Genomic DNA, 14,583 nt, shown 5'->3' with positions numbered 1-14,583 from the left:
GATATTAATGCATGTAGAGATTAGCTGAGGCATTTAATCAAACAGTTTATGTACAGTCTTATTATTGGGAATCAAAGAAAAAGCTTGGAACACTCAATGGTGGATGTAAATGGATTGAGAGCCATACCATCACAGAAAAGGTGCATAGATTCTAGGCACCCCTCGTGGCTTCAGAATGGTGTGGATAAACAACCCCAAAAGAAAATCTGAAGCGAGAACAAATTTTCCATTCACGTTTGAAGATAATAAAATAAAAGGGAAATCTCCAGACAAAGGTGTACATGGCATGAGAACAGTAAACAGATCCTACTGTGCATATCAATCAGGAACACTTCAACAACCAACCTATCAAACAAAGTTAAAAATCATGCAAAGAATACATTTTTTTTTGCGTTTCTTTAAAAGACACAATCTATCCATACCATGAAATACTATATCTGAAGCAGAAAAGAGAAATTTTCCCCATGAGCGATGGGTTATTGAATTTGGCATAAGAAGAAATGCAATCAAAGATGAGTACCGATAAGTAGAACGTTCCGACATGTTTTCAGGTTGACCTTTCTGCAAGATGGAATAGGTGACTTCTTTGTGAACAATGGACTGTGCGTGTGAAGTACTTGGGGACTTTCCAGAGGCCATCAAAGAAGCACCGTCAGAAAACACAAGGCAATCAACATCTGTATATGAGTGTCTTGCCATTCACCATAAATAATTAAAAATAGTCGAAAAGAAGTAGGGAATGAAAATTCAATGATGGCATTGCTGCAAGAAAATAAAGACCCATACAGTTAGTTCAATTTGAATCTTGAATATCATGCTGGTTCAGAGGAAATGACAATAAGTTCCAGATTAACTTCATACATATCAAAATGCTAAAATGACTACCCAAGCATTTAACAGATTTATCCTTGACCCATCCATTATAACAGTTCAATCTTCGATTCCGGACCACTAGGGAGTGATATCAAGTCAGATACATGATATCATATCATAGGAAAACAATGATATGGATATATTCCCTTCAAACATAAACCATGAAAAGCACATCACATTATATTTTGATATAGTATCAACTGACATAAGTTGTGCACTAGCAAGGACTTACATGACAGTGGACCAGGAGCCATACATTACAGTACTTGACTCCCCTAACCTTACGTGAGATTCTGAGAACATTAGTTGTGTGTGAATACGTACATCTTTGTGTAGTAGTTTTGACCCAAAATCGCTTTAAGACAACTTGAAGAATAAAATGAAACAAAGAGAGAAATTTACTAGCACTTTATAAACAACTAACGTCAATAAATGAAAAAATAACTATAAATCCAAAGTATATGATAGCTTGTTTTCCTTCCTCAAAACCAGCACCAAGAAAATACAGCCAATGCCCATTAAACTTTTTAAATAATTATTGGATTAAATCTTAAGTTACAAACTTCAATCCATATTTCATGGAATAAGGAATTAATTGGCAGTTAAACTAATTTGACCCAAGTCAGCTCCCAGTCTCAGAATCTGTGCTTTCTATGCCACATTATTTCATACTCAACTTCTCTAATGGACACAGGGACCAATGACATTAATAGTGAAAAAGTTAAGACGCAGCAGCACAAACATAGATTGCAGGTAGGAGGGGTGGTCGGTCTTATTTAGTATCACAAAAAAAATTAAAAGGAGAAATGAAACTATTGTTTTTGCTTTGGTCAGAACTGAAAACACGGAAAACAATATGACCAATCCCAGTGGGCCACAATAGGAATGGATTGACAACCCAAGTTCCATCATACCAAAAGCATTTCTCATATACTAGAAGCAAACAAAAAGATATTAATGTATGTAGAGATTTTGGCCATCCCTTGGAAAAATTATGGCATCACGATTCACGGATTGTGTAGAAGGAAATAGGAGCATCGCGTAAATGCTTATAGTTCTGTAATTCATGAACTAGTTATCAAATACCAAAAAAAAAAAAAAAAAAGTTAAAATTTAATGCTTAACGTTTCATATCAAGTTTGCGACAACCGTAATTGAATTACACCCTTTTGTTAAGGCTTACATTTATTTCAACACAAAAATGCTCCTCCCATTTCTGGGGTTATGATCCTTCAATTGTTGTCTTTGGGCATTCGTCAAAGTTATCGTATCATCATACTCATCTTCAACATAATCCCATTAGATCATATGAGAGAAAAATAGTCTTCATCTTCACATACAAAAAATCATAATTTTCCCCATAAAAAATGGGAAGTGCAGATTGTTGGGCTCCTTGATTTTGTTTGTTTGTAGTCGCCATCACCGTCGATCTTCTTCGGGGTTTGCTTTCCCGTCAATAAGCTTCACGCCGAGTTTGTTCTTGATTGGAATCAAGCTCTGACACCACTTATGTTGGCCGTAGTTTCAACCAACAATATGTTTTCTATGTGAAGAGAAGAAGAAGGAATGAAGAAACAAATATTTTTCTGTATTGTATTGAATTGAGTTCTACTACAAACCTCTTAGACGATACATGTACACACTTGAAACATGCATACACTTTTTTTGTTTTTTTGGTAAGTTGAAACATGCATACACTTAATACATGTATAAATCCAAAAGACATAATGAACATACATGGCATTAAATTTAATTTTAACAACTAACATACATTTTTTACCCAATGACTGAAAAAATACTTTATTACTTCTAAATATCAATGAATACAAAAGTTAGGGACCACTGAGAACATCATAAAATTAAATATAAGCATATTTCCATTGTTTGAGAACATAATCGAAAAAATAAAGGAGTACCAGAAACATTTACAATTATCAAAATTTTAGGTTTGCTTGATTTGTCAATCAAAAAGGGAATTCTCAATAACTCATCAAATAGAAAACTATTTTCAACAATTCTATGAAAACAAGCCTTTTCTTAACAAAGTTTTTAGAAAACAGCTATCTGAAACAGATTTACTACTACATATAAAAGATCATCTTTAAAACACCAAAAAGAAATTATCAAAACAGCATTAGCAAGGGCTATAAAAAAAGGTGGAAAAGTAAAAAGTCAGAGAATTAGTTACCCCACGACATAATCCATATCAGGAGATAGTAAGCTGTCAGCTAGATAAGCTTCGGTGGAGAGAGCATAACCTTTCAGGTTGATTCTCTGTTCCTCCTGGTCAACTCGTTTAGAAACTCGCATTTTCACCACATTAAAAATTGAACTTATTTCAATACCATTTCCATTGCCATCTCCGGCGGTACCCAATTCATGCCAAATCAAGTAGAACAAATCACCACGAAAATGAAGAAATAGCGGTTGACCATTGCTGATATCATAAAACGCAGGACTCAAACCTTCAATATATCCTCGGGCATACATTTTGTGATCCAAATCATATGCAAGTAAGCCTCCACCTCCCCAAACACTAACCCAAATCCAGTACAAAGTATTTTCAAACAATATAGCTCGGCTTCTACAGAGATCATCTTCTAAAATCTCAACCTCTGAATATAGTGTTTCCCAAGAATCTAATCTCACATCACAGGCAACAAGGAAACTAGAATAGATCGAGCCCAATGTAATCCTTTTAGAATCATCGTCACAAACTGCAAACCACCCGCGTTTCGGAAGACACAGCGGCGAAGGTTGAGCCATGAATTTCATTGTATTATTGCTTGGGTTGAAAACCTCCCAGATGGGATATCCAACGCCGTCTCCTTCTTTATTCAATACGGTAAGGATGTAAATCTTACCATCAACAGTTACGGCCTCAATGTACGACCGTGGAACGTCCATGGCCGAACAAGTAAGAATCTTCCACTTGCTGAGCGAGGAGATGTTGCCACATAAATTGTTTGCGTCCGTAGACCTAACGGAGCAACAATGACCGAATCTGTATACAGTGGAGCCCATAACCACGTAGTGGCTCGACCGTGTACTCTCATACCTAGTCAGGCCGATCGGATTGATCTACGTGGTCTTCCTTCTTCTTTCCTTCCAAGTGCAAGTGTGATAGTCGTCGTTGTCGTCCTTGTTTGAAAATTTTATTTCGTACCAATTTATGTCGTCTTTGGAGCGTCCAGTGCGACGCGCGCGAAGATAGACGGTTTTTTCGACTGTTGCAATTGCCATTGCCATTGGCATCAATGAATCGTCGTCGCCGTTCTTCATCGGGTATGGAAATGTCGATCTAGGGTTTTGAAGGTAGGAGACAGAAGTGAGTCGTCGAAGTTCGAATTCAGCCTTTGGGTTTAGGGTTTAGCAGGTTAATAATGTAAAGGGTTAATTACAACGACACCCCTGAGGTTTGCTATATTGACAGCCATATACAATTTAGCTATTTTTTGAACAAATACACCCCTTAGGTTTACAAACTTGAACAATGACACCCCATTTTAAAAAAACAAAGCCAAACACAGCCTTAAGTGACATGAAATGTCTAATATGCCCTAAGATATATTTTAATCCTCACCTAAAATGACCAAACTACCCTCGCAACTCATTTCTCTCTTTCAACATCTCATTATCTCATCTCATCTCATCTCTCTCTCTCTCTCAACCTAGTTCCTCCTCTTCTTCCACACCCTCCCAATCTGTAAATCAAACCCAAAATTCTCTCTATCTCACACACACACACACACAGTATCTCTCAAACCCCCATCTCAAACCCCTAATCTCGATTCTTGCTCGCCGATTCCATGTCGCAGTTCCTCTCATGGCCGAGCCCTCCACCGGCTGAGCCGCCCGCCGTCATCAAGTGTCGGGGAGTTGGGTTTTAGATTCGTGTGATGGGTGACTATCTCGATTCGAAAAGCACTTTTAGGACGACGGCCGGCGAGCAAAATGGAGTGCTCATCCAGTGGAGAGCTTGACTGTGGATAAATTGGTCGTGGAGGACTCGCAGCATCCGGTGAAGGCTTGGCTGGTGAGGGCTCGGCCGTGTTTAAGATGGCCTTGGCTGTGGGCGACGGGAAAACAGCCTCGGTTGTGGGCGACGGGCTGTAAACACTGAACACCGGTGAATAGCTTGGCTGGATAAAATCGGCGGGATTGACTTCGAAACGGCGATGAAGGGCGCGGTTGACTGACAGCGGCGGTGACGGGCGTTGACTCGTCCGAGTTGGACTTGGTGGTGGCAGAGCTCGGATGTGGTGAGCGAGGTTGGTTCAGCTCGGCGGTGGTAGCGATGGCTGTGAGTAAACGATGGAGGAATGGATTGCGGTTATGGATGGCTCGGATGAGGGCAATGGCGGGACGGTGATGGACTCGATTGTGGGCCTGTGGTGGCTTGATGGACTGCGGCTGTGGATGGCTTGGATGAGGGCGACGACGAGACGGTGATGGGCTCGTGGCGGCTTGATGGACGGCGGGGAAGAAAGGCTCACAGAATGAATGGGAAGATCTAAAAATTATAAGAAGAAAGGATATTTTGATGAGGGTAATTTGGTCATTTTACATGGTCAAAGGGTAAACATGTATTTTCATCATATTTGGGGTGTCATTGTTCAAGTTTGTAAACCTAGGGGGTGTTTTTGTCAAAAAAATGACTAAATTGTATATGGCTGTCAATATGACAAACCTCAGGGGGTGTGGTTGTAATTAACCCTAATGTAAATGTCTTTTCTTTTGTTTTTTATATTAAAACTTTTCAAATAATTACGTTTATTTCAACACGACGTTGTATAAATGAGTTTGGATTGATTTTAAACGAATTCGGGTCATAAACGAGTTGAAATTAACTTGTTTATTTAATCGTGCCGAGTTACAATTGAAGGGTTTGACATGTGTGACCCGTTTAACTTTACATGTCAGAATAATGAATATGACATATGTAATATGTCTCTTGTTTAAACCCAATTATTATAAACAGCTAAGTCATTTTAACATAAATATTTGGACTAATTGTGACAATTTTTTTTCTAGTCACTGTTCTCATTTTTAAATAAAACTATCATTTAAATCATTTCTCATTACCTTTTCGTATCTCCTCCCTCAATCCATATACATGTAGTATATATATATTTTACTGTCTTTATTTCTTTCATTCATTTATTTCCTTTTTTTTTTTCTAAATTGTTGCCATTAGCCTTTTTTGGGTCATTCCATTCATTTTTTTTTTTTTTTAAACAAGAACAAATAAGACAGGGGAATGTTCATCAAATTAGAAAAATTTTTATTAAACCAAATTGTTATTAAATTTTAAACAAGAACAAATAAGAACACGAAAATATTACGTGTAAACCAGCCCATACCAAAACACAGCTTGTAAAATATTACGTGTAAACCAGTAAATAAGACACAAAGAAAGTTAGGAATTATAATTATGTATTTATAATGACATGAAAGGAAATCTGTATTTGGTGCTTTAACCAAAGAGAGTCTAAAACTTATATCGAATGATTATATTCTTTTTCAGATTTAAAAGTAGTACTTTTTCTTGTTACTACGACAAGATTCTCCATAACAAACACCATTGAACAAAACAAAGCTTCCACACCAACTTCCCCCTTCCATGCCATGATGGAGAGAAGCCTAGTATTCTTAACTGAACCTTAAATACTTTCATATTCCAAATGCTAACATCAACTAAAATGATTAAATAATTGATACATTCATGTAAATCTCCCATAATGTTATTGTTATTTTCTTTCTTATATTTGATTAGTTTTAGTTTTTATTATTATTATTATTATTTTCTACATGTTCAGAAGTATCCTTCTTAAAAATATATATTTATTCTCAGGGATGGACCTAAATAATTATGTGCGAGGAGGCGGCCTTTAACAATAACAAGATAAAAAAAAAAATTCAAACCTTGAGGTGGGGGCAATAGTAAGGTTTATTTATAATTTTAGTGGCGACAATTTTAAAATTTTATAGGTACATAATTCAAAGCAAAAAAAATTGTATGTATATAATAGCAACCAAAAAAAAATAAGTGGGAACAATTGCCCCCACTGGACCTTGAATAGGTCTGTGCATGTCTATTCTTAATTATGCGTATAGGGCTAACCCCATGGACAAGGCTCCCTTGCTACGGGTTTGAAGCAATCATATCTCCACGTCCAAGACCTCTAGGTCGTAATGAGCAACCTTGCACCAATGCCCACTCTCATTCTTAACCATACATATGTGTAAAACAGCTTTGCTTGTTAGGAACATTGGGATATTCACTAACTAAGCTATAAAACAAATCCAATTTACTTCATGATGCTGAACTATTCAATATATGGTGAACTGAAACCACAACAACATACATTAAGATTTCAACATGTATCTCCGGTCTATCCCACCCGATAAGCAATAGGGAAGTTCCGAGCCCTGCTAAGGGTCTGAATTTTGCAGGGAGGGGAGTTAGGTTCTGTGCAGCTAGATATTAAAATTTGTTTATTTTCCAATTAAACTCCTTATGCCATTCTTATTTGCCTCAAAAATATATATATATATATATATATATATATATATATATATATATATATTTGAGGCAAATAAGAATGGCATAAGGAGTTTAATTGGAAAATAAACAAATTTTACCCTAGTCAGCTCCCCCTTCTCTGAATCTTTGCTTTTATGTCCCATTTTTTGATTCCCAACTTCTCTAATGGGCACAAGGACTAATGACATTAATAGTGGAAAAATATAACACAGCAGCAAAATTATATATTGAAGATAGAAGGAGGGGTGGTCAGTATTATTAGTATCACAAAAAATTGAAAAAGAGAACAATATTTACACATTGCAGTAGGCCACAATAGGATGGATTGACAACCAGAGTTCCACCACACACATTAACACCTAAAGGAGAAAAAAAGAAATGATCTCAAATGGTACCATCTTTATCAAAAGAATCAAAATGTACCAAAAGCATTTTCTCATACACAAAGATATTAATGTATGTAGAGATTTTGGCCATCCCTTTGATAAATTACAGCTGTCACGGATTGCGTACAAGGAAATAAGAGCATCACGTAAATGATTCTAGGTGTGTAATTCATGAACTAGTTATCAGATATAAAAAAAGTATGAGAATTTAAAACTTATCATTTCATATGAAGTTTGTGACACCCATAATTCAATTACACCCTTTTTGTTAAGGCTTACGTTTAATTCAACATAAAAATGCCCCTCCCATTTATGGGTGTTTGGCTGACATACTTAGAAACAACAGTTTAGCTGAGGCATTTAATCAAACAGTTGATGGGCAGAGTTATTTAACAAGATCTAAAAACAAACACAAAACCAAAAATAAAAAAGAAGGGATTTTAATTTGTTGTGAGAGGAGACAAGTTCTCACTTCTCAATAGTTATAGATGTGGTCCACCACCATATTTTATGACTCTGCATTAATTGAAGTTTTTCAGGCAAAACACTTAACACAACAACTACAAAATTAAGAACATCAATAAGTAAATCACAGTATCAAAGACCACGCATTTTTTTTTTTTTTTTTTTTTTCTGCAGCTTTATATCGATTGAATAATTGGAATGCAGGAAATAAAAGATAAAAAAAGCAGTGGCTATGTTTACCTTTCGAGTACTGTCTTTGATTCATGGTCTAGTCTTCATGTTCATCTCCTCTATACCATTTACAGTCGCAAACATTGAGAATAAGATCTGTGGATCATCTTCGTCTCTCACTCCAAAATTTCAAAAACCCGTTTCAGAATGGTATTGGGAATCATAGAAAAAGCTTGAAACACTCAATTTCTCATTTTCTTTGAGCATCGAACAACTGAACTCCCATGTTTTTTTTCTTTTATTTTTTGGATTGTTATTATACCAACTCATCAAATCATTTCAGAAAATCATTACTAAAACAATATATATATATATATATATATATAGAGGAGTGTCGATTACTAAAGATAACACTAATTTTGAAACGGATTTAATGTGGTCTTTGTAACAGTAACTTATAAGAATGTGAGTCACGATTATTAAAGATGACACTAATTTTAAAGAGGAATAATTTTTTTCCTGAAAAAAAATTTACATACACCACACACACTTCTTCCTTGAAAATAACCCCAAAAAAATCACTTGGCACAAGACCTTGGTAATTATAAAATATTATTGCTTAGAAAATAACCCTCACAGTATTGCTTTTTCCTTACAAAAACATCATATTCAGAATTTAAAGAATGTGTTTAATGTTTTCATCAATTTAATTATAGTTCTTAGATATGTCATTCAATTAGCACACGTGTCCATTCATGGTGGTTTCACTCTCAAGTCTCAACTTAAAAAAATACATATAAATAATAAATAATAATAATAAAATATATATTGTTTAAGTTAAAAACTTGATGATTTGGGTATTATATATACACACACACATATTAGCTCATTTGGGTATTATAATTAACTTGGTCTAAATTAACTAGTTCAAACATATCTTGATGATTTCAGAATATATTTACAAAGTATTAAAAGTTGTAAGAAAATCATATTTCAGACTCAATATTAGTACGATCATGACAAAAATGAGTAATACTACCTATCTCAAAAATACTAGGTTGAATAAATATCACAGGTTCGAATATATTTATCAATCTAGCATGTACCATTAGTATTGGATTCAACGACCCATCACAACCTCTTAATTAAACAAATGACATTATAAATTTACATTAAACCCATATTGAGAATGCTGAATTAGCGTCTTAAAATTAAAATTATAAAAAATTGAGAGATGGTAAATGTATGACATTTTAAATCAAACACACTAGGTGGGTTTTTTTTTTCTGTTTTTATTTTTTTTATTTTTTTATTTTTTATTTTTAATGACAAACATACTCTTAATACTTGATCAATTTTTATTATTATTTTTTTTCATGACAAACGTGTTAAGAGTTAGTGATTAGCGATTAGTGGTGGTTAGTGGGGAGAAGTGTGAAGGTTCACAGCCGAGCTTCCAAAGATCAGAAAAACAACCTTATCTTTTGGAATATGAAAGTACCTTTCAATTATTATTCAAAATATATTATAACAAAACATATATTTTATTTCGATTAAAACAAAACGCTTAATTATTTGGAGAATAATGGACCTGGGCCATGTATTGACAATGGACATTCGATATAAATGGAGGTCACATGGTGGTGGGTTGGTTCTTTAATTAGGTGGTACTAGCCCAACCCACATTGTTATGCAGAGTAGTAAAAATAAGTAGCCTTTTGGGTCAACTTGGCCCATTTGGATGTATTACGCCTACAAAAGTAGCACTCCGGAGTCCGGACAGGAAAAGTTTTGGAACGAATCAATAGTGTAGATGAAATTGGGGATTGATTAGATGAAGCAATTTTATTTATGCTAGGATTCTAATTTGATTGACCGGTAATCTAAACAGGGAGAGAATTGTATTATACTTGTTTGATATTATGTGACATAATTCCCACATCGAAAAAGTGTATGAAGCGGATGCGAAAATTTTAACTATAAAAACAATACATACATAACATTAAAAAATACATCATTGCGCTTGGGGCAATGACGCAGCCTGTGAGGTTTTAACCGAGGCGCGTCAATTGCTGGTTGAAAACTATTTCCCTTTTTATTAATCTCTTGGGCTTGGGTTCCGCCCGGCCATTGAGAATTTTTGGAAGGGTTCCCTTCTTGGGTAAAACCCTACAATTCTGAGTTCCAAACTTTAGTTTTACACTCACAGCCTAGGAACTTCTGTGGACAAAATAGGATTTTGAATTTATTCAAGTACATTAGTGATATGATTATTATGACCTAAGAGTGGCAATTCGTATTTGTAAGTCACGTTTATTAAACGGGTAAAATAAATCACAAAGGCACAAACAAGATTTATGTTTAAATTACGTTATTTGCCGCCCCTATTATGACCTAATGATTTTATAATTATTAAAAAAACATTATATGATAATTTAAGATATTTCTGAAAGTAATGTATTCGTATCCTTACCAAGAACCAATCATGCATATATCAACCATTCTATTGTTGACTGGGACCAATACTTAGGTAGTCTGAGTGGTGGTCATTTTACACTTTTGGTCCCGGGGTCTAGTGGTTGCAATGCTTGAAAGATATTCATCCTGCCACGTTCTCTCTATCTCTCTCTCTCTCTCTCTCTATATATATATATATATATGTATATATATGTGCTAACATGGTGCCCACAACTCCAACTTTGAAGGGAAGTTTTCCAAGCTCTTATGAATGAAGTAGTAGTATACATTGAATCTAAAGCTAGCTCTGAAGCAACAATAGGAAGAAATGGGAAAGTCTCAGAATTGGTTCGGCGTCATTCGAAGAAAGCTTTTCAGGTATTCTCATCATGAAACTGTCATTGTTCTCCACGCCAATAACACCACCACCACCACGAGCTTCACAGAGGATGCAACTGCCACAGAAGATGCAGTCAATCGCGAGATAACAAAATCAGAAGCTGCTTTTTCTTCTCCCTCCAGTAGCCCGACCCCGAAGAAAGAGTTACTATCTGATGAAGACATTGCAGCCATGAAGATCCAAGCCTCTTTTAGGGCTCATCTTGTATTTCACCATTCACCCATCAACATATATATATATCTTCACATATTTCTTTCATGCTAAAAGGGTTCAGCTTTTTAATACGGAGTAATAATTTTTTGTTTTCAAAATCAGACCACTATGAAATTTTGTTTGATTGCAGTTAATGGTTTACATAACTCATGAACTCTCTTAATTTATACATTCTGTGTTTGGTGTGAATGTTTGACAGGCAAGGAAAGCATTTCGAGCGCTGAAGAGTCTTGTGAAGGTGCAAGCGGTGGTTCGCGGAGCCTACGCGAGAAAACAAGCTCGAATGGCCTTACATTGCATGCATGCGCTTGCCCAATTGCAGGTCACCGTCAGAGCACGCCAACTCCTCAGCAGATGTAGTGATAATTGATTCACAAGTAATACTAGCCACAGAGTTCTTTCATGACAAGTCATAAGCCTTCCAGTGGCGAGAGAGACCAAACAATTAGGTCGTTTCAGCTAAAGGGCAAAACCGGCATTTTAGCTGATCGAATGAATCTCCAAATTGATTTAGAGAACTCATAATCAAAGAAAAGATGGGAGTAGGATTCTTTATAGGACAACTTAATTAGAGTTGAAGTTTGGCAGAGATACCAACAACCTGTTTCCAATTTCTAATTAATTTTATTCTTTGCATTTTTAATATTTTATATATATTCAAATTATGATTACTTTTTAACTTTATTTGTTTAAATCTTTATTTATTGTCCGTTAACAATTTGTTTGTAATTTTTTAAAATTTTGCTTTGACTTTTTATTTTTTTAGTATGCTTACAAGTAATGTAACTTGAAACTAACTCAAAATCACGTTAAATTTTTCTTGTGGAGATTTGGTGATATAAGCAATTCCAATTAACTCAACTTTTTAACCCAAAAATTTTAGTGTCAAACTCGAGTTTAAAAATTCAAAAATAAATAGATTGGGTTTGGGTAGAGTAATTAGGGTTGGAGGTCAGTTTATTTCCTAACAACGTAATTTTCATTACAAATTGTATCGATTAATAATTTCAAAACGCCAAAAAAACAAAATAATAAATCATTGAGAGTTTAACATTTCATATATCAAATTGAGCACGAGTCATACCTCTAAGTCGCCTTCTCTGGCTGTGTTGTATGGTTTTTTTTTTTTTTTTATTATTTTTTTATTTCTCTAAGATATATTTGGATTTATTCCTTTGTTTCCTAACGACAAAGTTCAACTCAATAAACCACCCTTGAATACTCTCAATAATAATAATAATAATAATAAAAAGAGATATTATTTAAGTTTAAAACTTGATGATTTGGGTTTTATAATATATATATAGCACATTTGGGTATTTTAATTACCTTGTTTAAATAAACTAGTCTAAACACGTCTTGATGATTTTAGAATATATTTATTTGGGGAGAAAAAAATTATTTTAGAATATATTTACAAAGTATTAAAAGTCAGAAGGAAATTACACTTGAGACCCAATGCTAGTACGATCATCGTGGTTGATAACAAAACGAGTAATGCTACTTAACTCAAAAACTAAATTGAACAAATATCACAGAAGACTCCATAATCAATTGATATATTCATGTAAATCTCGCAAAATATTTTTGTTATTTTCTTTCTTATATTTGATTTGTTGTTATTGCCGGCAAATACATTAAGGCTTAAGACCATGAAGTAATATTGGGGACCGTTTGACTTGAATTATTAGTTAACGGATCATTTGATTGAGATTTGGTTTGATCATGCTGAGTCTACTTGTCAAACGAAGCTAAGGAGAATGTTGAGACAAAAGAAAATTTATCCGCTAGATTGGGAAAAAAGAAAGAGAGAAAAAGAATTACATTGTAATATTTGATTCTTTTATTTATGAGTTGGATGCATGAATATCAATTCACTAGTGTCCTGTGTATATGTATCTATATATATATATATATATATATATATATAGATATATATTTTATCAATCTATAAAGTACCAATAACTTGAATTTTTAGTCATTGAATTGAAAGGTGATACCACAGCCTCTTAATTAATCTAAATTAGGATCGTAAAATTGAAATTATAAAAAATTAAGAGTTGTTAACTAAATACATTTTTAACCAAATACACACTTTTTTTTTTCTTAACATAAATGACAAACATATTTATAATATTTTTTAATGGACGAGTGATCTAGCGGTATCAGTCTCTTATTTCAAAAGGAAGTTAGGAACATGTGTGCGAGTACCAACTAAAAAAAAAACATATTTCTAATATTTAATTTTTCTATTTATAATTGCAAATATGTAATTTCACTTTAAAAGTACTCTTAAAACATAAGGTGCGTTTGCCCTTTCGGGTCAGCTCAGCCCATTTGGATGAATTACAAATTAAAAGTAGCCTTCGGAGCAGGAAAAGTTTCCTCCTAGGACCAATATATTTAAAACAGATCAATGTTTGATTGGGATTCTAATTTGATTGACCGAGGCAATTTTCACATGTTAATGTAATTGTATATGATTTTGAACCGCATAAAAGTCTATTTGTAAAGTTATGTGACATAAGTCCCACATCGAAAAAGGTAAGAAATTGATAAGACTGAGTGTAATTATAAAACACTACATACACAGCATAAAACAATCACATCATTGCGCTTGGGGCAATGACGCAGCTTGTGAGGTTTTAACCGAGGCGCGTTAATTGCTGGTTGAAAACTATTTCCCTTTTTATTGATCTCTTTGGCTTGGATTCCACTCGGCCATTGAGAATTTTTGAAAGGGCTCCCTTCTTGGGTAAAGCCCTACAATTTTAATTTCTAAACTTTAATTCAAGCATAAACCTATTTAATTAAAAATTTAATTAAATAAAAATTATAACAAATTTAATTTAAAATTTAAACTAAATTTTTTCCGATTATAATATAATATAATTATAAGAGATGAATTTAAAATTAAAACAAATTTAATTTAAAATTTAAACAAAAATTTTTCCGATTATAATTATAAAACATTCAATACTACCAAATATAACCACCCAACAACCCAACGATTGTTGTTTGGCATCAACATAACAGATAATTTGATTCTATAGTCTAAAAGATGTTTATAA

At 34.1% G+C, this 14,583-nt stretch overlaps 1 protein-coding gene and 2 non-coding genes across 3 annotated transcripts; all 3 read left to right on the top strand.

Moving 5' to 3' along the window:
• The first annotated feature begins 10,455 nt into the window (after positions 1-10,455).
• LOC132297686 (U4 spliceosomal RNA) lies at positions 10,456-10,611 on the top strand. Its single transcript, XR_009479357.1, has one exon. It is a non-coding gene; the product is annotated as a U4 spliceosomal RNA (small nuclear RNA).
• A 522-nt stretch (positions 10,612-11,133) lies between these two features.
• Positions 11,134-12,196, top strand: LOC132285965 (protein IQ-DOMAIN 20-like). The gene is made up of 2 exons (XM_059788210.1): positions 11,134-11,503; positions 11,712-12,196. Exons 1-2 carry the CDS (start codon positions 11,228-11,230, stop codon positions 11,880-11,882), a joined length of 447 nt encoding a protein of 148 aa, XP_059644193.1. The 5' UTR covers positions 11,134-11,227; the 3' UTR covers positions 11,883-12,196.
• A 1,923-nt stretch (positions 12,197-14,119) lies between these two features.
• LOC132297693 (U4 spliceosomal RNA) lies at positions 14,120-14,275 on the top strand. The gene has a single exon (XR_009479363.1). It is a non-coding gene; the product is annotated as a U4 spliceosomal RNA (small nuclear RNA).
• The last annotated feature ends 308 nt before the right edge of the window (positions 14,276-14,583 follow it).

Source organism: Cornus florida, unplaced genomic scaffold, assembly GCF_030987335.1.
Source record: "Cornus florida cultivar Cherokee Brave unplaced genomic scaffold, ASM3098733v1 CherokeeBrave_3.0.0_Hap2_Chr02, whole genome shotgun sequence".
Taxonomy (NCBI): Eukaryota; Viridiplantae; Streptophyta; class Magnoliopsida; order Cornales; family Cornaceae; genus Cornus; species Cornus florida.
This window is presented reverse-complemented; position numbering and strand designations above follow the sequence as displayed.

Excerpts from the sequence above, each read along its gene's own strand:
- LOC132285965 (XM_059788210.1), top strand. The coding sequence starts at position 11,228 with ATGGGAAAGTCTCAGAATTGGTTCGGCGTCATTCGAAGAAAGCTTTTC. Across the intron at positions 11,504-11,711 it reads CCTCTTTTAGGGCTCATCTT|GCAAGGAAAGCATTTCGAGC; the intron begins GTATTTCACCAT and ends AATGTTTGACAG.